This window comes from Parasteatoda tepidariorum, chromosome 2 (assembly GCF_043381705.1).
Source record: "Parasteatoda tepidariorum isolate YZ-2023 chromosome 2, CAS_Ptep_4.0, whole genome shotgun sequence".
Taxonomy (NCBI): Eukaryota; Metazoa; Arthropoda; class Arachnida; order Araneae; family Theridiidae; genus Parasteatoda; species Parasteatoda tepidariorum.
The window spans coordinates 41,852,511-41,879,298 of record NC_092205.1 but is presented as its reverse complement, the minus strand read 5'-3'; the positions used below and the strand labels follow the sequence as shown (position 1 = coordinate 41,879,298).

The window sequence follows — 26,788 nt, the reverse complement described above, 5'->3', positions numbered from 1 at the left end:
AAAAATCAATAACAGTAACAGTAAACAATATTTTTTATTTTATTTATGGGAATTCCAGAGGTTGAGAAGGATTTTCAAGTGCCCTTTTGACCCCTTTTTGCAGGCGATTATTTGGATTCCAGATACTCTTTTGAAATGTGGAAAATATATCCCCCCCCCCACTCAAAAAAAAAGAAGAGTAAACTCATATTTCATAGTAATTTTTTATTTTAATATTTTTTCATTGTTATTTACAGTACGATATTTTTTCAATAATTTGAGTAATTTAGATTCTTAAAAATTTTTTAATGATGATCCAGTTTTCGACCTTCCGTGCACCGCGGTTCGACAATTGAAGACAGTTGCACTTGAGTATCAATGTAAAAGTCCTTTCTAATATTTTTTATTGTTAATAAAAATAATAGCAAAAACTAAGCAAATTTTAAGCGGTGAAGGTCAAAAAATCACAGATGTATGGTTGTTGTATTAATATCTATGGTGTTAGTATCTACTCTATAACTTGATGATGGATAATGAGTAATGATGACAGCTTTAGTATTCATTCTTGTTTAATAAATCCATTTTACTCGTTCACGTTTTTTGTCACTTAAATAAGTAATAGCAAAAATAAAAAGAGAACAATGAACACACTTATATTTCCGCCTAACATCAATTTTCATTGTTTCATCAGTTTTTTATTTGTGTAACATGATCAGATTTGAAGGCTTTTAAAAAGAACCTATCTTTATCTATTGTTACTTATTGTTTTTCAGAAATGATAGATTCTATGATTAAAAAGTAGGTGAAGATGAATTAAACTTCTCATTTAAAGTTGCAGTCATTTTAATGTTTATCCTCATTTTAAATTATCTTGGAAAGTATATTACAAAAAAGTGCTAAAACTGAAAAAATGGATACCGTACTCTTAAGTGAGTTAAATTCGTCCCTATGTTCTTGTGTATAGTCGCAAGATATTTTGTGTGTAAGTAAACTTGTTATGTTCGTTAAAAATTTAACTTTGAGACAAAAGAAGAGTTGTTATTTAAAATGAGTTTAATACAAAAGTCAAATACAAAATTTTACAAGGAAAAAAAAAACGATTGTTGAGAGGTTAATACTAGCCACCATCACCCTCATGAAAAACTAGGAAATTAAAAGACACACAAGCTAATCAATTAACTCATTAAAAATGCCATTGCCAAAGATTTGTTTCAATGCAAAAGGAATTTTTGATTTTTTTTGCTGTAGAATTAATATGGAATACGTAAAATGAAATAAATTAACTCTTAATCTCTAGCAAACGTATGTTTTCGAGAGCAAATATTCTTTTAATTCTTATAATTCTCATTTCTCATTAAAAAAATCTTTGTGTGCTTGTATTAAATTTTAAAACTATTTCTTAAAAAAGACATTTATTTAATTTTTTTAAACTTATATGTATTTAATATTTCAAAGACGGACCAGCAGCCATTGCATCTTTTTGAATTTGTTATATGTACTATTTACAATGGTGCAATAAGTACTTATTTTAATTGTGAGCTTCAGATGAATTCAGATTTTATTTGCTCGTGTTGTTAATGGGTTTAACAAAAGAAATTTTATTAGAGTATAAAAAATGTATTTCACGTTTAAGTTAAATAGAGATAAATCAATCTTGCATATTAACTACAACTTCTATTCTTATTAAAGTAATATTTATGTTATAATTGAATTGCTAACTACTGATAACAAACTTATCGTGAAATTCTAATTTCACAGGAATAATAATTTAAAAAAAACTAAGTTTGACTATTCAAAAAATCTGAATGAACAACTTCATTAAGTAAACCCATAAACTGTGATATAATATATTCGATCTTTTTAAACGGTTAAGTTGTTTACAATCCATCACCTATTTTTGATTCTTGATACATTATTTTCATATCTAAATCAGTCTGTCACTATCATCGGTCGATAATATTGATTATGTTACTCATCTGAGTTAAGAGATTCATTTGTGTTTAATAGAATTCAGCGCATGAAAAAATTTTAATGAATTTTTAAAAATTAAAAAAATTCATCCAAACGAGTTAACATCATAGCTGATTCTCGTGCTTCATTGAAAAAAATGAACTAAGTGCTTATCATTTATGATATAAAAACTAGCCTTTTCTTTGCTTCCTCAATATCGCTATTAAAAATTTAACGAATTAAAAACTAATTTCTTGTTCCGAAATATTTACTAGAATAGGTGACTTTTTTTTATAAAATATAAAAAAGTTAAGCGTGGTTATAAAACAAAGGTAGCTATTTAGAAATATTTTTTATAAAAACACTAAAGACAATGTTAGAAATTTTTAAGCATGTTGAATCTCTCAAATTCATCGCAACGTTAATTTTATGATAAGCTGAACCATATTTTCGCATTTTTTACACTTATTATTGAATACTATGGTACAACTCCAACCGCAACACGATTTAATTCAACATCTTCTAATGATTCCAGAAAATTTACACCATATTATAGTTTAAAGCACACTGCTGATATGATTGTTCGGTGTAGTATCCAGTTTTCTAAATGAGAGTGTACAGTAAGAGTTTTTAATACCTTGGTTTGACGATTTTTAAATAGAATAACATTAATGCAACCGTCAGACAAGCTGTCTTCTTTATTAAATGAGCAATTACCCCTATCAAAAGATCGGGACTGCAAGCGAATAAAAACTTTTTCTTTTTCGAATTTTCATTTTTAGAGACGATGTCTTATTCAAATTACGCTCTCCTAATCAAAATTACCTCGTTACCTCCATCTTGCTCTCTCCTTAATCTGCAATCTGCCCTTGTAGAAAAACAGTTACTTCATTGTTCACCATCAGCACCAGAACCAGCCACGTAAGCAAAAGATTTAGGAAGTTAAAACATTGGCAGAAGCTTTTCTTGCATTTATTCAAGTCTAAGAAAAAAAAAAGACTTTCTTCGAATTATGACTTTGGCTGCCAACTGCTTTCAAGTCATCACCTGGAATTGTGATCGTTTTTTTTATTTTATTCCCTCGGCGTTTTTTTTCTCCTTCTGTTTTATGCAGCAGGGTGCTATACCATTTCTTTTGCTTTTTGTTTACGTTTTTGTGGTTGCTACCATCGTGTGACATGCCTATTTTTGTAAGGATTAATTTTCCCGGTTTCCTGGCGCCCCCAGAAACTAGGCACAAACTTCGGTGTATTTTTTAATCAGACGAAGCGAAACAGCCGAACGAACGAAGATAACCGATTATTGCTCGAAGGTAGCACGTGGAGGCAATGGGACACAAACATTCGAAAAAGGTTAGTTATTTTATTTTTTGATGATACTGTTTCAAAACTCCCCTGAACGCGAGGAATATTCAGAAACTAGTGTTCAGCAAATTTTTATTTCATTATTTGAAGTAACTGAAAACAATGTTTTGAAACCTTCGAAAAACTCGAAAATTTTCCTTAATCTCTTCGCGTTTCAATGCTTAAATAACTATAATTTGCGATCATTATTCCGATAGATTAATCAAGAAAACATTTTAAATATATGATCTTCAAATAGGGAGTGGAATAGAATTCCCAATTTAAGAATTCTCATCTTAATTTTATTACTTTACCCAGAAGTCGATTAATACAGTATATAAAGTTTTATTTTCGTTAGTCAGAGAGGGTTAAAGTGAATACATCCTTAAATGTTCAGATTTAATGAATGATAAAACTACTATCAGCATTAAACCATCAGAGATTAACTAAGACATCGTTAATACTTTTGTTCGGAGAACTAAGAAATTACAAGACTACCATTGCTCATAGAGATAAGCTATGTGATATTACCATTTAAATTCTGAAGAAGTTTTAAACCCCAAAACTTTAAGAACATTTCGAAAGTTCTACCATTTGCGTCTCTCCACACTGTAAAATTACGGTACAAAGTATCCAGTTTTAACGTAAAATATTACACCGCAGTTTTTACTGTAATATTTACTTAATTGGAGTGATTCAGTGATTTTACGGTAATTATTACTTAAAAAATACGGTATATCAGATTTTTTTTTTTGTTCCGTAACATGTTCTGGTGAAAACGGATTTTACGGGATAAAGTACCGGTGAAAAGTAAGCCAAAAAAATAACATTATTTGTTTCATTTAAGAAATTTAAGGATAAATTATTAATTAAATATGACGTTAAGGTCTCGTACTAATTCAAATATGAGTTGCTGTGATTATAAAATACTGAGCTGGGTATCAGTATTTTTTAAATTGTTTATCATCATCTTATATGTTAGAACTGTTACAAAATGTGTCGAAATAAAATCTAAAATTCACTTTTTTTTCAGTAAGAGGTGTTTATTGTTAAAGGAAAAGTTGCATGAAAAAATAATTTATAGAACTTGTAATTCAGCGAAATTCTTTGAAATGAGTATAAGTGTTTCTTCCTTTTAATTTTAATGAATAATTCAAGGAAAAAAGTGTGTTCGATTTTTATTAGAGAAAATTATGCTCGAAAGTTTCACTTAATTTCATTTCGAATTATTGAAAATGTTTCATTTTTATTAAAGTCAAAAATATTTAAAAGTTTCACTTCCTTTAAATTTCCCTTGAGAAAATAATGCCTATAAGTTTCTCAGTTTAATTTTAAAAATGCGTTAATTTTATCATGAATAATTTAAAAAAGATTCATTTTTATTTGAAGCAATTAAGTTTAAAAGTTTCTCCTCTCACTGTTTCATTTTGAATAGTAAAAAAATATGTTTGGTTTTTAATATGAGATAATAAAGTTTATTCTATTTTAAAAGTTATTCTCTTTTAAATGAATATTAATAAAATATTTTATTCGATAAAAAATTCCAGTAATAAATGGTTTTTAATAATGTTTATTTTATTTATTATTTATCTTTTATAGATTTTGTTAATCAATATGGTATAGGATTTAATTGAATATATTTTTAAAATATATTGTTTGAACTATATATAGTATTTTAACCTCTTTTGTGATAAACTATAAAAAGCAACAATCAATCATTCCGAATTACGAAAAATATTTAACACAAAATGATGTTCTCGGGGAAAATGCTTACTATCGCAAATTTATCGTAATTATTACCATTATTTTTTTCATTATTTGGTTTTTATTTTGTCCGAAAGAAGTATCTTCTAATTTTTTTTTTAATGCATATTAATGCAACATTAAAACAGAACAAGAAACTTTCACATGCAATTGATGCTCCAAAAACAACAAACTTGCTGTGGCAAAATTTACTTCATAAACATGAAAAATTTATGTCACCCCTTCCATAGTCATATTCTTCGTAGGCCGAATAATTTTAGAGCGTCTTAATGGTTTACTTAAATGGTGAACAAGCTGGAATTTTATTGATCATATGGAATTTGAAATCTTAATTTCTATGTATCAGATGGTCGAACAGTCATGTAATCTGTGGTACTTTGAAGAAACAATAGCAGTCACACAAAAAGGAATTTTTTCTCAAGTTGTGATTAGCATGTAAAGCTTATAATTTCTTGCATTTAAATATAACACACTTTCGTGAGAATTTTCGTTTTATCCTGGTATAATTTTATCTTGTACAATTTTAGTCTCATCGATATATAGCCAAAAATCTATAGATAAAACTAGTTGTAGTGAAGCACACATTCTAACCCAGGCAGCAGTGTAAGGTTGGTTTTAACGTTGTCAACAACCTATATTACAAAGCCCCAAAATGTTTATAAATGATTGGCAAATAAATCCTGCGAGCTTGAAACATTATTAAATATAACTATGACAGTTTACGTGCTATAAGGTTTGCATTAAACTTGCATAAACAGCCCTTTCATTTGAGATTGAATCTGCCTTTGCAAAAAAAGGGTTGAAAATTCTTCTAAAATATAGGATGAATCCTCCTTTGCAAATCAAGGAAAGAAAGCGCTCTCAAACCGAAGATAAATTGACCTTCTCAGGGTTTATTTTAGATTTTATGACCATCAACAAAACAAGGTTTATTTGCATAGGATTTTATATACTTTCCTTAACACTTTAAAAGTGTAGATTGGCCTGATCATTAAGTTTGCAACGCAAACAAAGTGTTACATTTGAGAGCTTGGACGAAACTAGAATGAAAAGAAGGCAAAAATAAAGTTTGCAGTAAAAGCTGAAAAGGAGGAACTTTTTCCTGCTTTTATTCAATCTTTAAAGAAGCAAGCTTAGCACACTAATCTTTTTACTAAGTTTAAAAAAGGATTCATTAGTCACCCTTTCGATGCCAACCAAATGAAAATGAAAATACAACGTTGCCTGATGTCTGGGAAATTTATTTAAAAATACTAAATCTTTACTTATTTATACATAATAAATAATTTGTTTATTTAATTTTTTTTCTTAAACTTATTAAGTTCTTATAAAGATTTAGTCATTTTCTTGGATAACTGCTTTTACTTCTGCACAGTGTTCAAAGAAGTATCAATTACTCCAATTTGAATTGAAACGTTGCCAGTTCCCAGAAGAATATTTGCAGACAAGTGGGCGACGCAACAATGAATTTGGGATAAGTCCAGCTTTCTTGGGACAAAGTAGCTTTGAAATATTTTTACCCTTAACCCTTTTTTTTCTGAGAACATGAATTACATAGTATCTTTTTTCCTCCTAATTCATTTGATATCCTTTTTCCAGTTGTCAATAGTTTATGGATCCAGATTTAAGACTTGGAAGTTCTCAGTTGGTGCATACATGGTTCATTTAAATGATGGAAACATTTATTCCACTTAAGTTTTCCCTAATTGATTGTGACTGTCGTATTTCGAAATTTCAACAATACCAAACTTGATGACGTCTAAAAATTTATATGTGTTTGTGAACCAGCTAAAAACAACTTAACGTATTGAGTTTTGTTTTGATTACAATCTGATATTTAGTAATGAAGTACCACGCTTTATTCCTTTCCCAGTTCCTTACGGTATTTCAAAGATTCCATTTATTCTTGCAGCGCCAGGACTATTTTCAAAACGAAGATTTTCTTCAAACGTTGCAAGGACACTGCGCCGTGATGAGTTCAGTGTCACTTACCACCGCCACTTTTAATAGCTCTGAAAAACTTAGTGACACCACCACCTCTTCTACGAAGAAGCAGGTGCTGAGGAATTTTACCAGAAGTTACAGTTTGACAAGCAGTAGTTGCAGCAACAGTGACGACGCAACTGCCTACAAGCTCTGCTCGTCTGACAGAAGATTCTCGCTGGACGACGTATTAGACGAGAAAGAAGAGGTTAATCTTTCTCTTTTTTATATATAAATATATAATTTATGTATGGAAAATAAAGTTGCATCAGATTCAAATTTATTGGGTGCTATAACATTTAAGCAAATTAATCTATTTTATAGTTTTATACACTGCAAATGTTTATACGAAAATTTAATAAATGTGTTGTTTAAAAACTTACTATAGTGAAGAATTTTTAGTAAGTGTTGATAAAGCTATTTACATTTTTGACAGTTTTGCTGAGCAATCTGCAGAAGCTATAAAGCGGCAAATACATGATTCATTTTATAAAAGTACTGTTTTGCAAATCTAAATTAATATTTATCTACATAATTTCCCCTCAGACACATGTTTTCTCAAAATTGATTACCAAAAAAGGAATGAAATATATAGCAATTTTTTTTCTTTCAAAAAAGACGTTTCCTACGGCTTTTAAAACCTGTTGACGTAATAAATAAATTTTTTATTTGCCATTGTTATGTTCTGATAAATTATTTAGATATAACTTAATATATATTCCTTGATAGAATAGTCTTATTTAATATATTGTTCATGAATAATCTCAGTTAATACTTCTAATTACATTTATGGCCTGATGTATCTATCGTTTTTTTTTCTAATCTAGACATAAAAATTTTTTATCTACTAGTTTTCACATTGTAACTGCAATGATTTTTGCCAACTAAAAGCAGTTATCTAAGCTTTAGCCAAAAAATAGTTTATCTATTTTTGTTAGAATCCTACTGCACCATTGGTTTTCTAATGGTTTTGATTAAAAGATAAAAAAATATGACTCAAAATTAAGTTTAAATCAATGATACAAGCTTTAAGTGCTGAACATAAAACTACATTTTCGATAGAACATGAGATTCTTTTTTTAATGAATTTTCAGACGCAAAGGTTGAATTATTAGTGTGTAATTAACACCAAACAAACTCTGTGTCTAAATTAACTAGTATGTTAACAATTAACGTGGTTTTTGCAGGAACTGAAACCGGATAGGACATCTTCGCTCTCTCAGTATCTGAACTCTTCGGAAGGAGACATCAGAGTTGAGCACAAGAGCAGAGATTTCATCCGTCATTCCTCCAGGACATCGTCAACGGAAACTATGTCCAGTTCAGAAAACAAACGAGGTTTCTTCACCAAAAAGAAAGTTTTAAATGATATTTCTTCATCATTATCATCATTGTCAAAAGTGAGTGGAGTATTTCCGTACAATTTATTTTTTGTAAATTTTTTCTGCAAATTACAGGGAAAAAATGTCGATTTCTGATTATTAGATCGAAAGTTATTTACGCCACACTTCCAAAAGAAAAAACGCAATATTTTAATATGGCGGACTATATATGTAAAAAATAAGCAAAATCCATCTCTCCAGCTTCAGTTCTTGACAATTCTCTTTCTTTTTGAAACATACCCATTTTTTTTGTAATTTAAATTGTCAACTCAAGTTTTATTGGGTAAGGAACCACAAAACCTTATAAAATATGACTTTTGACAAATTAAAATGGGTATGGTGGGAACAGTTTGCGTATTAGGGATTTATACATTTCGCCAATCAGAAACTTGCAATTTAGAAAGAAGTCTTACTCTTACCTGCCAACAATCAAAACAATACAGATTCCACTCTAGTTTGAACCTGAAAAGGAAAATCTTCATCATTTCACGATATGGTGACTACTTTTTGGTCCATTGAACTTATTTTCACCTGATATGTTTTAGCATAAGTGGCACAAATAAAGTTCCAGTTAAAATAAAACCTCAGAAATAAAACCTAAAAATAAAACCTTAAAATAAAACACCAGTGTTCACCTCAGAAAGTGGGCTCAATCAATATTGATAAAAGCTTCAATAAAACATAACAGATTCCCCTCTGATTTGATCCTGAAAATGAAAATCTTCATCAATTCACGACTACTTTTTAGTTCGTTGTGCTTTTTTTTTCGGCATAAGCTACACAAAAGTATTGATTCAAAGAAAAAAATGACGCTCTCATTAAGAAACACTTGAAAGTTATATAAACTAGAAAATATCACACAAATGAAACTATCAACTCTGTTTTTTGAAAAGTTATTTTTATCCCTTTCGAAAACAATTCACCAGAAACTATTGCATAATCATGAACTCGAACAGTAAAGATATCGCAAAATTTTTAAAATAAATGTTAGCGAACCAGGCGAAAGAGGACGAATTAAATCAACGTGACTTTATTACGGCAATGNGAACAGTGAAGATATCGCAAAATTTTTAAAATAAATGTTAGCGAACCAGGCGAAAGAGGACGAATTAAATCAACGTGGCTTTATTACGGCAATGCTTTTTAAAGCTTATCGCGAAAAAAATATGAAACAATATCTTATCTGAGAGTACTTTCTTCGACAAGCCATATTCCATCATTAGGTGATTTGCGTTTAGGTTTTTTATGTCACGAGTTCCGCTTCCTCGCAGCCATTCATAAAATAGCTCACGCGGAAGTCAATCTAAGAAGTTATAGTGGATTACTTTCAGTTTCAGTTTCCTTAAATACACAAGAAATTTTAATTTCTTGATGATTTATTCATTGTTGATTGTTGTAACTAGTTTTTTGTAGAAATTTAGCAATTTTTTAATGAATTGATTAGATTTTTTAAAAAAAATATTTTGCAGTATTTTAAATTTCATGCTAATGTGCCTAGTTGCAAAACATGGTGTGTAGTTTGTGTTTTTGTGAAATGGTGTACAAATTTGGTTTGGTTTAAAGGTTACTACAATCACTAAAGCATCCAGTACAAAGACTTCATCCCAGTCGGCGCAAAATCTCCACCAAGCCTCGACGAGCGAATCAAAAGTAAGTTATAAAAACATTTCCCCTTGAATTTTTAGAGATAAAGCGCCGTAGCCAAGAAAGGTTTCAAAATTAAATTTATATAACATGCATTTTTTTACCTCTTGATATTTTTTCAAAAATGTAAACACATGTTACTGCAATTTGAAATTTTCGGTCAAATCTTCCTAACGTTGTTCTAACGTTAATATATTGCTATCTCTTAACTAAGCACAGAACATTCTATTTAAAAAATATCAAAAGCACATGCATATTTTGTTACAATTTTGAAATGATTTTTCCCTTAAATATTTCCGTTAATTTAATATTTAGGGCAAATCCAGCCTTGGCTAGCTCTAAGTAATTACATTAGAATAGTTACAACAATTAGCTGAATATAGAAATGAAATGAAAGTTTTTGAATTTATTTCCCATATTGTACCATGGTAATATTGCAAAATCGCTGCAATCTTAATGAAATGTTCAGTTGAAATAATCTTGAGGACATAGATAAGTTGGTTCAAATTTTACATGGTTAATTATGGTTTCAAGAAATTTCCTTAATAGTATGGTTCAACTTTGAATTGACTTTTTTCAGAGTGCGTATTATATGGCTAAAAGTGTTATTATGGCTTATTTAAAATATTTTTCCCCTAAAAAATATTTGCTGGTAATTTGCGTAAATTATTTCAAAACCATATAGAATCGTTTCAAAATAATTTTCCTCTTTTTTAAATAATTTTTATTTATTTTTAAATTCTGGGTTTCTCTAATAAATAGTCTCTTTAATCAATAATCAAAATTAGTTATTAGTAACAATAATTTATTTCCTACAATAGTTCAGAAAATATATGGCGGAAGTGATGTTAGAAAAAACTCAGTTATCTCCCCCCCCCCCCACTTTGATTGATTTAAGTAAATAAATATATAATTGAGGTTGATAGTATATATATAATTGTGCCTTTTTCAATCCAAATTTCAAATATATCAGTCCGAAACGATCTAGAAGGTTACAAAATAACACAAAAATAAAATAGAACAGAACGGAAGTTCTGTGACTAACTGATGCTTCTGAGATTTACCAAATGCGTTGAGCAAAGTCTATAAAATTAAAAAAAATTGCCATTGGAACAAAAAGTATGTGTTTTAAATTCAGAATTAAATCGAATAAAAGAACTATTTAAAGTCAAGTACATGAAATAATTTCCCACAAATTGTTTGCCTTTTGATGATATCATTAATTACCAATTTTTTTTTCAAGTGTTTCCCACATTATTTTGTATAAGTTTCGTGAAACAATGTTATTCTTTTATAATTGTTTGCTTTATATTTCTTTCTTCAGGTGTTTCAGCGCTCTAAGTGTGGCTCGCCGATGAGTCCCTGCCGCCTCCCCCAGTCTCCCAAACCCCTTGCAGACAAGATCCATGAGGACCTTGAGTTGCTGAGAAGAGGTGGAGAGTCCCCCGAGTTGGAACTTGCCATGGGCAGAATAATTGCCAGAATGGATGCCCTGGGTGTGTGTCTCAAAGGTACAAATGAAAAACTAGACAGATTGGACACGATTGATTGCGGCGACTGGGCAGTGGTCCCAACATCCACACGCAAAATGGAGATGGAAGTTTTGGGTGCTATGAACGATCTCATCAGGAAGTCTTGGGCAGTCAGTACTATTGGATACGACCTGGGATCCAGTCTTTGTAGAAGCCTTTTAACCAATGGTCAGTTAAATGTGATTTACTTAGATAAGATTTATTGATTAAACAAGAAAATTTATCTTTCAAATTTAAATTTAAAAAAATCCAAAATATTAAGGGGGTATTTCGAAGCATTTTCGTCATGATAAATGAAGTCCCGCAGTGGACTGATCGTTAAGACACGGTTCCCAGCAGAGCATCACTGGCTGAGGTCAGTGTGCGGGTGGGTGACCACTTGGATAAGTCTGTGTGGGGACCAAGCGTGTGCGGTATTGGTCCTCATTAAACTTTTATACCGTAAAATGCTCGACTTCGCGTGCAGGTCGTGGGGCTACCGAAGCGGGGGTGCCATCCCCTCTGCGGAGGATCAAAATTGTGATGGCATGTCTTCGGATCATCCTCAGGGATGTTTCCCAGACCGTCGCCAAAAGCCCATTGTGCAGCTCTAGTGAGACGTAAATGAATTATAACAACAACCAGATAAATAAAAAGGCCACTGTTTGACTAGTGAGATACGCAATCACACTTCGGTAATTTGCGAGCTACTCACTCATTCGCAGTCAAGGGATTTAATAATTAATTTATTTAATAATTAATTTATTTAGTAATTAATTTATTTAATAATTGTAACAAGGAATTGAATAATTTCTGGATGATAACAATCCTTGTGAAAAGTAGATATTACTTGTGTGCAGATTCCAATGCGAAATAACTTGAACGAATTTGTAGCAGCTTATGTTATAATGTTAGAGAATATATTTCCAACCCTTTTAATTTATAAGCGATTTTATATATAAAGCAAATCAGTGGTAGAATTTTTGCTTCATCAAAAAAGGAGGATTTAGAAAGCAATATTTTAACGTAAAAAATGCGAGAGGATTGGACCATCTCTAAATTCAAATTTGACTTTTGAAATTGCTCAAATTAAAATTAGCATTGAAAAATATATACCTTTTTACAATGCATTTTAAAATGGGTACAAAATATAAAATTTTCCTTTTTCCATCCAAGAAAATATTTAAATCTAGAGATCTTTTTTCTCGACAGATTTTGCTTATTGCACCATTTGATCAGCTTACAGAGCAAAATATCGTTTTTGCTTGGTGCAATGAAGTAGGATTCCGCATCTGTAGCGTTAAACTCTACATTTAATCAATCCGAACTGAACTGTAGTCTAAAAGGGCAAGATTTAACATGAAATAAAAATGGTGTGTGTACTTACAGAAATGGATAGACTAAATACATTTTTAATTTTTTTTTCCTTTAAATTTTCTTTTAAATAAAGAAAATGTTTGTGTTTGTAAGTGATAAGTTTACTTAGTTTATCTCTGTCTAGCCACATAACCTCTTTAGGTTAAAAAATGTTAAGTGGAGAAACTATAAAAAAGAACCATTTACAATAAAAGCTGCATTCAATCTACTTCCCTATAATAAAACTAAAAATAGTATAGAGTAATAATAAGCAATATTTAACTGCGATCTTGTATGTTTTGAAATAGAAGTTATTTTTACAAATTAAAAGTGAATAAATTGGTCAAAAAATTATTTTTTTTCAATGGTAATACAGTCAAACCCCGCTATAGTGAACATGGCTTATAGTGAACTCCCGGATATAGAGAACGAAATGCTCAGTCCCTTGCCTTGCTATACACGTATAATGTTCTTTTTAGTGGATATAGTGAACCAAAAAAGTGAGGAAGTTGGATATAATGAACTTTTTTCTGTCTTCGACTGATTTCTCTCTCCCCACTTTCTTTGTAATAATTTTGAAATTTCTACTTCAAAATACATATACCGATATGCATATACCGGCTAATACATATACCGATTTTTAAAACCATCTATAGAAACTACTTTTATGTGCTCGAATGGCAGGTTAGACAGGTTTAAAAAGCGGAATAACAGAAATTCAGGAAAAATTATCTGAGAGTCGGGAAGTGTTTCCATATCTGATGTTGAGGATTGCTCATCAGCTAAAGATTACTAATTTTTATTTGTACGCAAGACGAAGAGTGATGAAAAATAACACATTTTTTGCTACTACATAATATTTTTCAGTCATTTATATGAATATAATGTAATAAAAGGGAAGAGTTTGGGAACCATTAGTGAAATTGCCTGCGTAACGGATATAGTGAACTCCCGGTTATAGTGAACAGAAATTTCGGTCCCTTGAAGGTTCACTATAGCGGGGTTTGACTGTAATATTAAATTATGTTAAGCCATATTTAACAGCGTTCTTCTTAATTCTAAAAGCTTTTATTTATTTATTTTTATTTATTTATTTTTATTTATTTATTTTTATTTATTTATTTACAAAATAAAGGCAAGCAAATCCATCAAAGAATACTTTTTTAATGAAAATATGAAATTATATTAAACATTTAACTGTGATTTTCTTTATTTTGAAATATAAGCTATTTTTACATAATAAACGTAAATAAATTAGTCGAAAAATTGATATTTTTAATGTTAATAACATCAAATTATGTTAAGCAACATTCAAATGCGTTTCTCTTATTTTTGAACATGAAGTTATTTTTACAAAATAAGCGCAAATAAATTGGTCGAAATATTTGTATTTTTAATGGTAATAAAAATAAAATTATGTCAAGCAGCATTTAGAGGAATTCATTTTATTCTTGAAAGCTCTGTAAGTTTTACAAAATAAAAGTAAGCAAATCGGACCAAAAAAATTATATTAAGCAACATTTAACTGCATTCCTCTTTATTTTGGCAGATCTGTTATTTTTTTCAAAGGATTAGTAAACAAATTGGTCAAAAAGTTGTCTATTGAAGGGAAATGATTTAAAATTATAATATGCAACATTTATCTACATTCCTCTTAATTGTTATTTAATTAATTTATTTTTTACAAAAAGAAGTTATTTTTTTAATGTAAATCTATACAAATATAATAAATAACATTAATCGCGTTTCTCTTAATTTTGAAATAGAAGTAGTCTTAGTAAAGGAAAAGTTATCTTGTGCAAATGCAATTAATGTGTAATGAGCAATTCAAACCTCTAATTACAATTTTAATTCTTACTTTAGTGTTCGTTTTATCTTTTGCGTAATAGATAAGTAAGTGAATGCTCGATGTAAGAGATAACGAGAGAAGAGTTTTCTTAATTGTTTTAAAGATGTTTAAACCTTATCTCTCTGAGGTGTTCTAATCACTTGAAGCAAGAGATAAAAAAATTAACAGGAAAACAAAACAAGCACACTTTCTGATGAAATCGCAGCGTAATATGTCGAATCATGTTTAACGTCTTTTTTTTCTTTTTTAAAACGTGGACTCTGCTCTCATTTTAAAACTATCTCTGCCAGAAATCACATCATTTTCTGCATTTGTGTGACAAAGAGTTTTAAATACTATTCTTTCAATATGAATTTCGATGATTTACTGAAGTTTTTAATTAACTGTTTAACCTTAAGCGTTATAAAACTGATCGTTCAAATTTGTTTTTTGAGAAAGAGTAGATGTTTTACTTTAAATATTTTGAGGAAATTGAAGTCTTATCGTGTTAACCTTTATCCAATGGTATTATGTAGTTAGAATGCATGTAGTTTTTAATTCATTCAAGTATGTTAATATTTTCCTAATTTTTAACGAAAGTTTACTTTGTATTTAAATTAATAAAATATTTTTTTGTGATTTTGTCGTTTTGGTTATTTTATAACGGGTTGGATTTATGAATAAATATAAATAGACAAAAATAAATGAATAAATAATAATAAAAAGCTTTGGTTTTTACTAATAAAGTGTCAAGTGAGTTTAATTATAACAGAAATTGTTAGCTTGCAATTAAAACATCATTACTGTCTTATTATAAAATTGCTTAATAATAATTAGCCTTCTTATTCTGGATAATTATGCACATTTTCTACAAAAGATATTAAACTTTAGATATTTATGTTTGCATAATTTTAAGGACATGTGAGTATGATAACATAATTTGAAGATTTTCTTTCGTCGTATTTATTTTAGGCAGTTATAAAATTTTGATATTCTGAAATATATTCCACTACTTCAAGCTTAAACTATTACTAACTTTGCCAAAAAGTACTTGTGTTTAAATAGTTTTAAGGACATTTGTGTATGTTGACAAAATTTGAGGATTTTCGCCTGTCGTATTTTTTTTTTAAAATTAAATTTATTTTAGGCTTGTTATAAAATTTTGATAATCTGAAATATATTTCACTGCTTTAAACTTAAAAAAAAAAATTCATTTCGCTATATTTATTATTATTATTTGACATCTAAAAGGAAATAGTGAAGTATTTTACAATTTTTTTTTCTTTTAAAAAATAAAATTTAAATTAGCTTACTCAAATTTTTGAATTACGATAATTCAGTTTCATGCATATTACTATGTTTTGTTATTTATTTCAAGTTATTTGCATTAACTGTTCATACGAATTTGACACTAATTTTAACCGTACCAACTTTCAGGTGTTCTAGATATATTGCTGAAACATTTTAACTCAGAAGACAGTGTCTTGCAGTTTGAAAGTGCCCGTCTGCTAGAACAAGCCCTTACAACCGAAAATAGAGAATACGTTGTCAAGCATGGTCTGGCCACGGTAGTCCGTGTGGCCTGCGAATGTTCCAAATCATCGAGTGTCGAAAAATCCAGGATTGGAATGGGAATATTGGAACATCTTTTCAAAAATTCAGAACGCACATGTCATGAAGTGATTCGTTTAGGTGGACTTAAAGCTATTTTGTACGAATGCAGGAACTGTGATGTAGAAACTTTAAGGCATTGTGCAGCAGCTTTAGCAAATTTATCTCTTCATGGTGGCCCTGAAAACCAAGAGGCCATGATACAGCATAAGGTGAATATTTAATTATATCTTGCGACTTTCTAATTTATTTTTATTCATTTTAAGCTCTAAAAGATGCTGGGAAATTAAGATCCACAATACAAATTTAAGATTAAGCAAATCAGAATCTCAAAATGTAACACTAAGGAAGTCATTTTGACTGCTTCTAATTTCAAATAAAAAAACAATGATGTATATAATTTCTTAGAATTTTGTACAACATATAATTTTTTTATTGTTAATATTTACTAATAACTTGTTACATAACTGTAAATAATGGAAAAATATTAAAAAATAATTTTAAACAAATTCCTTTACACATTATTTATTCTTCTACAATCCAGTCATTTTAACTGCTTTTGGGTAATATAGGTATATACTAAATTTCAGTCTTTCTAATGTTGAAACTACAATAAATTAGAATCTTGAATTTGAATTTAAGATTACAGCAAATTAGTATTTAAATTCTTATAGGTAACATTTTCAAAAGTTATACTTTTGCTTCCAGGTACTTTGTGCTATATGAGTACACGTTTTTTAACACATTAGGACCCTCATTTAAAATTATAAATAATTCGAATCTTGATTTGGAATTTAAAATATTTTCAAATTGGAAACTCAATTTGAAATTTAAAATTATAAAAAAATTAGGATTTAAATTCTTGTAGCTAGTTTTTACAAAATTTATATTTTTATTTACAGGTTCTTTTGTGCTGTGTAAGTGCACATTTTAAAAATTTTTTAAGGCAATTTTCTTTTACAAAATCTATAATTATTTGTCTTATCATTATAATGTGATAGATTTTAACAGGTATGTTGTAAATAAATAAGTGTAATAAACCGGCAAGGGAATAATTATATTTAACAATTAAATCTTAAAATAAACTTTTTCAATTTACTATATTTACTGGATTTCATTTTTTTATTAGCATTTCTACTTGATTTTTAGTGAATTCGTAACTATTTTACACATTGTTTTGCTCATATTGATTCAAATTGTCTCAGTTCATATTTGCAAAAAAAATAACTTATCACAAAGTTTCTTGTGTGCAAGATTTTTTCCTATACCGTGTTTACCAGTGAAAAGCAATATTTTAATAATTTTTAAAGAAACTTGCACTAATTTTTTTTTTGAGCAAATATTTTTTTCCCAAATGATTTAATAGTAAATAAATTACATTTTTGTTCGAAATATGTAAAATAATTTATCATTATAACCCAACATTATAAACTGAGAACAAGTTTGGCAAATATTGATTAATAACTAATTATTATTTGCTTTTTAATTCTTAAACAGATATGATCCATTTTAGGCTTCTGAATGGCTCTTCCCACTTGCGTTTCATACTGACGACAATATTAAATACTATGCCTGCTTAGCCATCGCAGCCCTAGTTGCAAATAAAGAGATAGAAGCTGCTGTTTTACGTTCTGGGACCTTAGATTTAGTCGAACCATTCGTCACAACGCATACACCGGATGAATTTGCACAAAGCACAGTTGCCCACGTTCACGGACAATCCAAAAATTGGCTCCTGAAATTGGTCCCTGTCCTTGATAGCAAAAGAGAAGAAGCCAGGAGTCTGGCCGCATTCCACTTTGCTATGGAAGCTGGTATCAAGAAGAAGCAGAATAATACAAATGTGAGTACTAACGTCTTGCAGATATCTATAAAGCTAAACAATGTGAAAAAGCATAAATAATATCACATAAGCACACATACATTGGGAGAAATTCCGGATCAAATTATGGTATAAAGTACCGGCACTTTAGGTGCATCATCCGTAAAATTCATTTTACCGTAAAATCCATTTTTTACGGTAAAATCTACCGTAATTTTTCAAACGATATTCAGTGATTTTACTGTAAAAATTACGGTATATAAGATTTTTGTTCCGTAACACGTTCCGATTAAAATGGACTTTACGGTAAAAAGTACCGGTACCCTGAGTGCCGGTGCTTTTTACCGGAATTCTTTAGAATGTAGTACTGCAGTTTATGCTCGATAAAAAAGATCATTATTCACTGTTGAAACAAAGAATGATTCTGCGTTTCGACACTGCAGAAGGTTCTTCTTTATTGAACCAAAATTATAGTACAGTGTGTTTTTATGTGTTATTTTGTGCTTTTTTTTTAATTACAACTCACAAGCTAAATTGTTCATTGTTAAAACAAATTTGCCGTTGAAAAATATTTTTGTTTTTAATTTTTAAAGAAATGATTTAGAAACTTGAGGTATTATCCACTGCAATCAAATCTCAGAATAATATTTTTAATTTTTTGTTTATAAAAAAACTAGATTTATAAAAGAATCTTTGAAGGTTAAATATCCATAATTCTATTTCTGGTCAATTACAACGAATTATGTTTTTAGTGCATTTTTAAAGTTTCGAAAACTACTTTCGAGGCAGTTAAGTAAATAATAAATGGAATGCGATTCTTTTAATAGAAGGCCCTTTATCATGTAATAATTTTATTGTTTTTCTGGAAAATAAAACTAGTCGTCTCTTTGTAATTGGTTTAATTTTTGAACTCTGTTTAGAGTATTGACATTTATTTTGTATTTGATGAAATTGTAAAAGGTTTTTACATACAATCATAAAATTTTTTAAAACATTACAACTTTTCCTTTAAGCTTTCTGATTAATCAAATATTGAAAGAAAAAAAAATTGAAAGCCGTTTTTAGACTTTAATAGGAAAATTCCGATCCATTCCACTGTTATGAAACATAAATAGATAATTATTTGTATAGTGCCTACAAATCATTTTAACTGTAAAAGACCACAGCTGTTTACACCGAATTCCTCGACAGTTTAACAGTTTATTGTAAATATTTTATTTCTAAGGATTTAACTGCCAACTTGATTTGGAAAGTTTTATACCAAACATATTTTTTAATGTGTGTCAATATTTGCAGTGTTATGAGCTATACGGCAGTTTTCTAAACTTTTCACTCTTTTTTTTTTCTTCCAAAATTCCCAAATTTAGTATAAATAAAATGCGTGAAAATGTTTTGTAATTTCTGCTAATTGATTATGTAATTATCGTGCATGTGAAAATACTAGAAAGTAAAATAGAATTGTTTTACTAAAATTCTATATTTAGGTTCTTGGCATTTTAAGATTCAATGGTTAAATGTCATAAAAACTTGTTTTAAGTCTAAAGTGATTATGATGCAAATTATTTAATATTAAGTTTTTTGAAAATACGGACTGTGGTTTGCCGTGATTAACATGCTAAAATTTGGTAATCACAACTAAATGGAATCGTTTTTGAAGTTTGAAGTAACTATTAAACTATTAAAACAGAAAATCTGGAACATAGACTATTAAAACAGAAAATCTGAAATGGATTTCACTGTTTAAAAATAGTTATTATTTAAAATTTAACTTCCTGATAAAAAATTAAATTTTCAAAAAATTTTCACTTTAGTTTGTATTCTGCGTGTTCTCTATTGCTTTTCGTGTTAGAAAAAAGCTTTAGAGCAAACACTAGTTAAACTAAAATAGCATTACACTCTAAGAAAGAGTAGTTAGAATTGTAGAGTTTGTCACAATGGTTCTCAGCTGCCTCAATGGTTTTGGAATTTCCTGTCTTGCAGAGGTTTTGATCTCCTGCCGTGCACGCTTGAGCTTGTTGGTTTCGATTCTTGAGTCGGTATTAGTGGCTATTCCCTCTGGCACAGGCTATTGGTCAGTTAATTTCTTGTAATGCCTATTGGTTACTCTTCTTTCTGTATGGGGTTATTGGATACTGTCGTGGTCAATAACTTTTTGGCACCTCAATTTAACAATTTGTTGTATGCTCTGAAGATTAGTTGTTTGTGCTTATCTTCTATCTTGTTTGTTATCAGAAGCCGTGTTTTAAACTTACAGTTTTGAAACCAGCTGTTTGCTCTTGTAAAGAATATTAGAAGCCGTGTTTTAAACATTTTGTTTTGAGACTAGTTGTTTGTTCTTGTAAAGAATATTAGAAGCCGTGTTTTAAACATTTATTTTGAGACTAGTTATTTGTTCTTGTAAAGAATATTAGAAGCCGTGTTTTAAACATTTAGTTTTGAGACTAGTTCTTTGTTCTTATAAAGAATATTTAAAGCCGCATTTTAAGCTTCGTATTTTGGGAGCAGTTCTTTGTTTTTATTAAGAATATCAAATGTCAACTTTTAAGCTTATTTTGAGACCAGCCGTTGCCGAATTTTAAAGTTGCAATTATAAATATTAATTAAAAGTTACTGTTATTAATTATTCATCTATTTTTTTTAATAAAGTAAAATCTGTCATCCAAATTTGAGATAATGACAATTTTTATTATGCATTCCTACTGATAAGCTTTTCCAAATCTATGGTACAAAATAAATAACTAAAATTCAAAAAAAAAAATCCTTTGAGTGGATCCCATTGCTTCTGATACGGTGTGTCAACAAAGTTAAAAGTGTTGATTGAACTCGAACACAGGCTTTTATTTGAGTATGCAAGTGCTGTGTTTGACAACAAATTGGTATCAATATAATTGAGTTCTGAAGTCTTCTTCTACGGAGATAAAGAAACCAGAAGAAAATCTTATCGAACTTAATGAATGTAAAAGCAAAAAAATATAGTATCTTAATCTGAAAAGCATCACTTAAAAAATGTGCGAAAACTTGGGCTCTGATTTCAGAAGTCATAAAAGCAAGAAAAAGTTGAAGTTACTTTCAAAGGTAAGAATGAAAATTGTGTTACTTTAATCCATTTGTGTCCAGCTTTTTCTAAAAGGGCCATTTCTTTTTCCTAAAAAGTAAAAAGTGATAGTACAAATGTTTTATCCTTTTGATGATGATATTAGTTTTGTCTACCATAAGACATCTTATTAGTAATAGAAATATAGATATTTGAATCTTAAGTCAAAGTCATTTCAAAGCTTAAGTGGTTGTCAACAGAAGAAAATATTCATTTATTTTATGTATGCAGTACTTAATTATGTGAAAGCGCTTTTTATATCATAGTAATACATCTGCTTGAAAATCATTGGATTAAATATCACTTTTATTTTATTTTTTTAACAATTTTTTTTTCATATACATAGGTTTTCCATGATATTGGCGTGGTGAGTGCCTTGAAGAAAGTTGCCAGTTCGCCAAATGCTATTGCATCAAAATATGCTGCTCAGGCTTTGCATCTGATAGGAGAGCAAATACCTCATAAGCTTTCTCAGCAGGTGCCTCTCTGGACGGTAGAAGATGTGGTAGAATGGGTGAAACAGGTAAATTTTTGTTACATTTCGAATAATTTGTACACTTAACCTAACTCTTTGAATTATTTTAAAACATAAAATATGCGAAAACAGTGTTTATTAGTATATTATGAATTGCCAATAAAAATCTCGATAATAATTGCATTTGTATTTCTCAATATATTTTAAAGAAAATGAAAAAAATCTCTCTTACATTTATTATTATATTGTAAATTAATTTATAATGAGTATCCCTCTCTAGTTATCATTATATTTTAAGCGATTGGGGATAAATTTGAACACCAATTAAATCTCCCTCTCTCTCTCAGAATTATTTCATGAAGCACTCAAGATGATTATCTCTATGATCTAAACAATTTAACGGCAATGAAACAATTATTATTAAATATTTTGATTTTTTTAACCCAATAAAAGTTACCAGCAATTACCCTAGCAATTATAATAACCTAAAAAAATTGAATAATAAATTTTGATAAATAATTATATAAAATAAAAATATAAATAAAATATAAATTTTCGACCGTGACATTCAAAATACTATAAACGACAATAAAAACCACTAACACAATAGTTATAGGCATAGTTCTTTTTTTTTTCAATAAAATAGTAATGATATTAATAATGTTTGCCATTATTTCCATGTATTTCATTAAAATGTTAGCATACTTAAAATATACCATTTTTTCTATAAAATGTAATAGAAGAGGCAAACGAAAGAAGTTCTTTACTTTTATAATATCAATTTTTGACTATATATAGTAAACATATTTTAAATAACCATTCATTTCACCCATATAATCGTATGAATTGCCAAAACAAAGTTCTATGTCAAATAAGTGTTATAATAATAGGTGCCCGAATCCTTAAAAGTGTTTGTACTATTTTAAAAAAACGCACTAATACTTTTAAACACTGCCTAAGTAAGGGAATTTTTGCATTATAAAAATTTTGGTGGTAGAGAAACATAATTTTCTAAACACGATTTAATCATTTATAATTTATCTAAGTTTTCTTAATTTTTAAAACTAGAGCTATTATACCTAATTTCAAAGTTCCATTAATAATGACTAGCATATTTAAATTGGTTTTATATTTTGAAAAAAAATTATGTCTTTAAGTTAGTTCATTTTTATTATTATTAAATTCTCATATTTTGCACTAATTTTTATTTCAATATGATGAAAATATGGAAAGAAAAGGATTAAATATTTAGGCATTTTTAGAGGCGTCTTTGATTGTTTTAAAAATAAAAATTAGCGATACATATTTTTATCCCCACACTCTTCACCTGATTTTCCAGGGAGATTGTATGGATTTTTAGTCATTGGATTCGGAACTCCAAAAATTCGCATTACCCCTCCTATTCACTATTTCCTACCTTCACCACAAGAATGTCCGTCTTAATAGCGTGAGAATAATTTTTCGGACCCTTGTTTCTAAGTTCACGGTGTGTGTTCCTATTGGAGTTTATCACTGTAAAATGACAATTCTAATGCTATTGTTCGTAATTAAGTCCCCGAAAAATACTGAAAAAGCTATTATAAAGCTATAATTTTTAAATGGGAAAGAACATTTGTTGTTAAATATTTAACTGAAATTTCATAGTTGTTTACTTATATTCATTAAAAAAAACCCTCTTTAATTTATCTAAACAAATATAAAGCTATAGTTAAATATTTATCAGCAAAAAATTACATTAAAAAACTTTTTTGTGTAGATTTGGATAGTAATTAATCAATAACTATAAAGCGTATTTTAATTAAAGTCGTGATTTAAAATACTAAAAATTTGTTTAAAAGTGTTAATTACAAATAATAGGAGCTATATGAGTACAATATCAAGATAATTAAATTTTGAAACCAAAAGAATTATTTTAAAACTAGTTAAATAAATTTTAAGGAACATTAAAATGTTAAGAATAAATTTACGTGAAATTATAATTTACGTGAAAAATATTTGAATTTTTTATTTATTTATTATTACTGAAATTTTTTTTATTTTACTTATTGTCATTTTTGTAATAAACAACGCATCTTGTATGTTTATTACAAAAGAATGCTACTGCTACTTGTAAGTTCCGTTAAGCGCAAAAAAAAAATTTTTTATACTAAAACAAAATTTAATTTGAAATAAGATCACGCAACTTGCGAATTACTTTAGAACTGTTTCAGGATTTATTCTCTATCTGTGAATAAATAACCATGTATTGTTTGCTCTATAGATGTTAAGAAAAAAAAAACTGCGACATTTTTTCCAGTTTTTTGGGAACTATTCACAAATTATTATAACATTTACGATTTTGTCTTTATATCTAACTTAGCTTTGTAAAGTGTATACATTTTGTAATTAAAAATAAATTCTTAAAAATTCAATCTTTATACAAAATTGTTTTTATATAGACGGGTTTCATAGGGAAATAAATAATTGATTTTCAGTGTTATAAAATGTCTAAAAATTGCAAAAAAGTAAAAATAAAACTCAATGCTCAAAATCACTACAAATCAAGAGCATCAAAATCACTTTTGGTTAAACTATTGCGATAATATTTTCTGGTATTACATTAACATCCAAAATTTTGTGGATGAAAAATCGTAATCTCAAAAAATAAAAAATAAACCATTTTGATTAATTTTTGTATTTAAAATTAGGCATTAAATTTAATACAATATCTTTTACTTATTTATTTTTTCTAAACTGCACTGACATTACTATTTTATTTTAAAACCCGTGGATGAAAATCACACCATCTACTGGGGTTAAGATTGACTGATAAACATAATATTTGTGAGTAAAGTATTATAAACGTTGGGAATGATAAGAAAGCTATGTTTAATCGCAAATATCGGGCTATTATTGAGAAATACATGGGGCTGTTAGAATATTTCAAATCTTTTGGCACATTTGATTTTTGGAGAAAATCGTGGTAGAGAGCGGGAAAATCTTATCTTAAAGAGGTTATCTTGTCGAAAGAAGCATTCTTTAAACAATGATAAGTGATATTGTTTATTTTAAAGGGCTTTTATTTAGACATAGTTGTATACCTAAAAATGAAGCAAAAATGGTGGATTTTGCATTAATTATTGTGAATTTTAACTATTTTTATTTTTGCTAAGTAAAATTACAAATATTTTTAGCACTCGAGTGTTTTTCTTTGATTAAGTTTAACTTACACGACAATTAATTGTAAAGACAAGTAATTGTAACACAATTCCACTGTAAAATGCTTTTATTTTTCGAAACCCTAAAAAAATGAAGCATTCGTTAAAAAGAAAACTTTTTCATAGATAAATAAATGCAGGTAATCATACGAAATTTTGTTTTAAACAAAAACTAGTCCTGAGAATTTAAATTTTTAATTAATAGCCAGTGGCCGGTAAACTCTAGAAGCCATTTTTTCCTCAAAAGTTGATGACCAATATTGATAGTCCCTTTTCATTTAGTAACCACTTTTTGCAAACTTTTTCTGCTTGGATTATAATAATTTTTTTTTAAAAAAAGAAATTGATATTAGAAACAATCTATGGCGAGAAAAAGTTAATTCAAAAATAAAAATGCTATGAATATGTGACAAAATTTAGTTAAACATACTGACTTTAAGGAGCTTTATTTGGGGAAACAAAATACATTTAATGTATACTTTGCAACTTTGAAATGCCTGAATTATTAAAGAACTCTGCTTTCACGTGATTCTTTCCACCACGGATTGGTGGATTCTGAAGTATCAAAATTTTGAACTTAGTCTAGATTGTTATACTTATATTATTAAGCGATTTCAGAATTTTCCAGATTGTTGTACTCCTATCATTAAGCGATTCCAAAATATTTCAGATTGTTGTACTTCTATCATTAAACGATTCCCGAATTTTCCAGATTGTTGTACTTCTATCATTAAACGATTTGGAAAAAAAATGGTAATTAGATGCTTATTTAATTTAAGTCGCCACTTTTTTTTTCATCTCGTAATGTGCTGAGTGGTTATTTTTATGTCTAACGAAAAGAAAGTTTTAAATTATTCATAACTATTAAAATATTATCAAAATATTTTGCACTTTATAAAAAAATTATGAAACTTAACAGAGTTCCAACAGAGGTTAACAGAGTTCTTTTTTTTAATGATTTTTTTTATTATTTTATTTCAGATTGGATTCTCGAGATACAGCCAAGAGTTTCTTAACAGCAAAGTGGATGGAGATTTACTTTTACAGTTAACAGAAACTTCACTTTCTGAAGATATAGGCATCATCAACGGAATATTAAGAAAGAGGTAAGAAAATATTCTTCCTTCAATTTTTGACTTCATTGTTGATGCATTGTTATTGCATGGGATAACACGTGTGTAACTAATTTAATATTTTTGATTACTGAATTTTAAAAGCAATTTATAATTTTTCCAAATTAATTTTAAAATTTTTCTATACAAATTAAAACTAAGAATTTAAAAATTTTTATAATTTTATACATAAAAAATTAGCGGCTTATAGGAAACTCAAAATCAATATTTAATATCAAATTTCTTAAATTGAAAGTCTTTTAAAATAAACGTTTGCATAATTATCAGTCATTTAATAAGGGAAAATTGTGTCCTCACCGAGAAAAAAAGTAGGGTCAAAAAAGTCGGAATACAATAAAATTTACCGTGTTTCGGACTCTATGGGAATACCAAAAAGCTCTGTAATTTTTACCGAAGCGCTTTGGTTAAATTAACAATAAAATATGTTTATAATATATGATAAAATTTAGTGAATGTGGTAAAACTTGATATTTTTGTCATGATATCTCAGAGCAGGACATGAAAATAATTTATTTGGTTAAATTTAATTTTCAGTTTCGTACTTGTTACTAAATGTGTGGTCGGAACTACATTGAAAACCAGGATTTGCGGTAAAGCGTTACCGTATGAACGAAAAAATTATCAAACGAATGATTTAAATGCCGTATATTTTGGTTTCTATTAGCAGAATTATGCTATTTTTTTACCAGAAATGTCATTACCATACAGTACGGTAA

The 26,788-nt window shown here is 28.5% G+C and overlaps 1 protein-coding gene across 5 annotated transcripts in view; it reads left to right on the top strand.

The window, feature by feature from the left end:
- LOC107449843 (NAD(+) hydrolase sarm1) overlaps positions 1-26,788 on the top strand; it is an 86,358-nt gene that overhangs the window by 52,671 nt on the left and 6,899 nt on the right. For 3 of the 5 annotated variants that reach the window (XM_043042337.2, XM_043042332.2, XM_043042336.2), the window contains exons 2-9: positions 6,949-7,227; positions 8,207-8,419; positions 9,965-10,051; positions 11,370-11,745; positions 16,178-16,563; positions 17,865-18,194; positions 21,614-21,790; positions 25,921-26,045. In XM_043042337.2, coding sequence (XP_042898271.1) covers positions 7,009-7,227; positions 8,207-8,419; positions 9,965-10,051; positions 11,370-11,745; positions 16,178-16,563; positions 17,865-18,194; positions 21,614-21,790; positions 25,921-26,045 — 1,913 coding nt within the window. In that variant the 5' untranslated portion in view covers positions 6,949-7,008. Of the gene's footprint in view, positions 1-3,133; positions 3,282-6,948; positions 7,228-8,206; positions 8,420-9,964; positions 10,052-11,369; positions 11,746-16,177; positions 16,564-17,864; positions 18,195-21,613; positions 21,791-25,920; positions 26,046-26,788 lie in introns of those variants that run through there. The other 2 variants (XM_043042333.2, XM_071177485.1) reach the window with 2 other exon arrangements.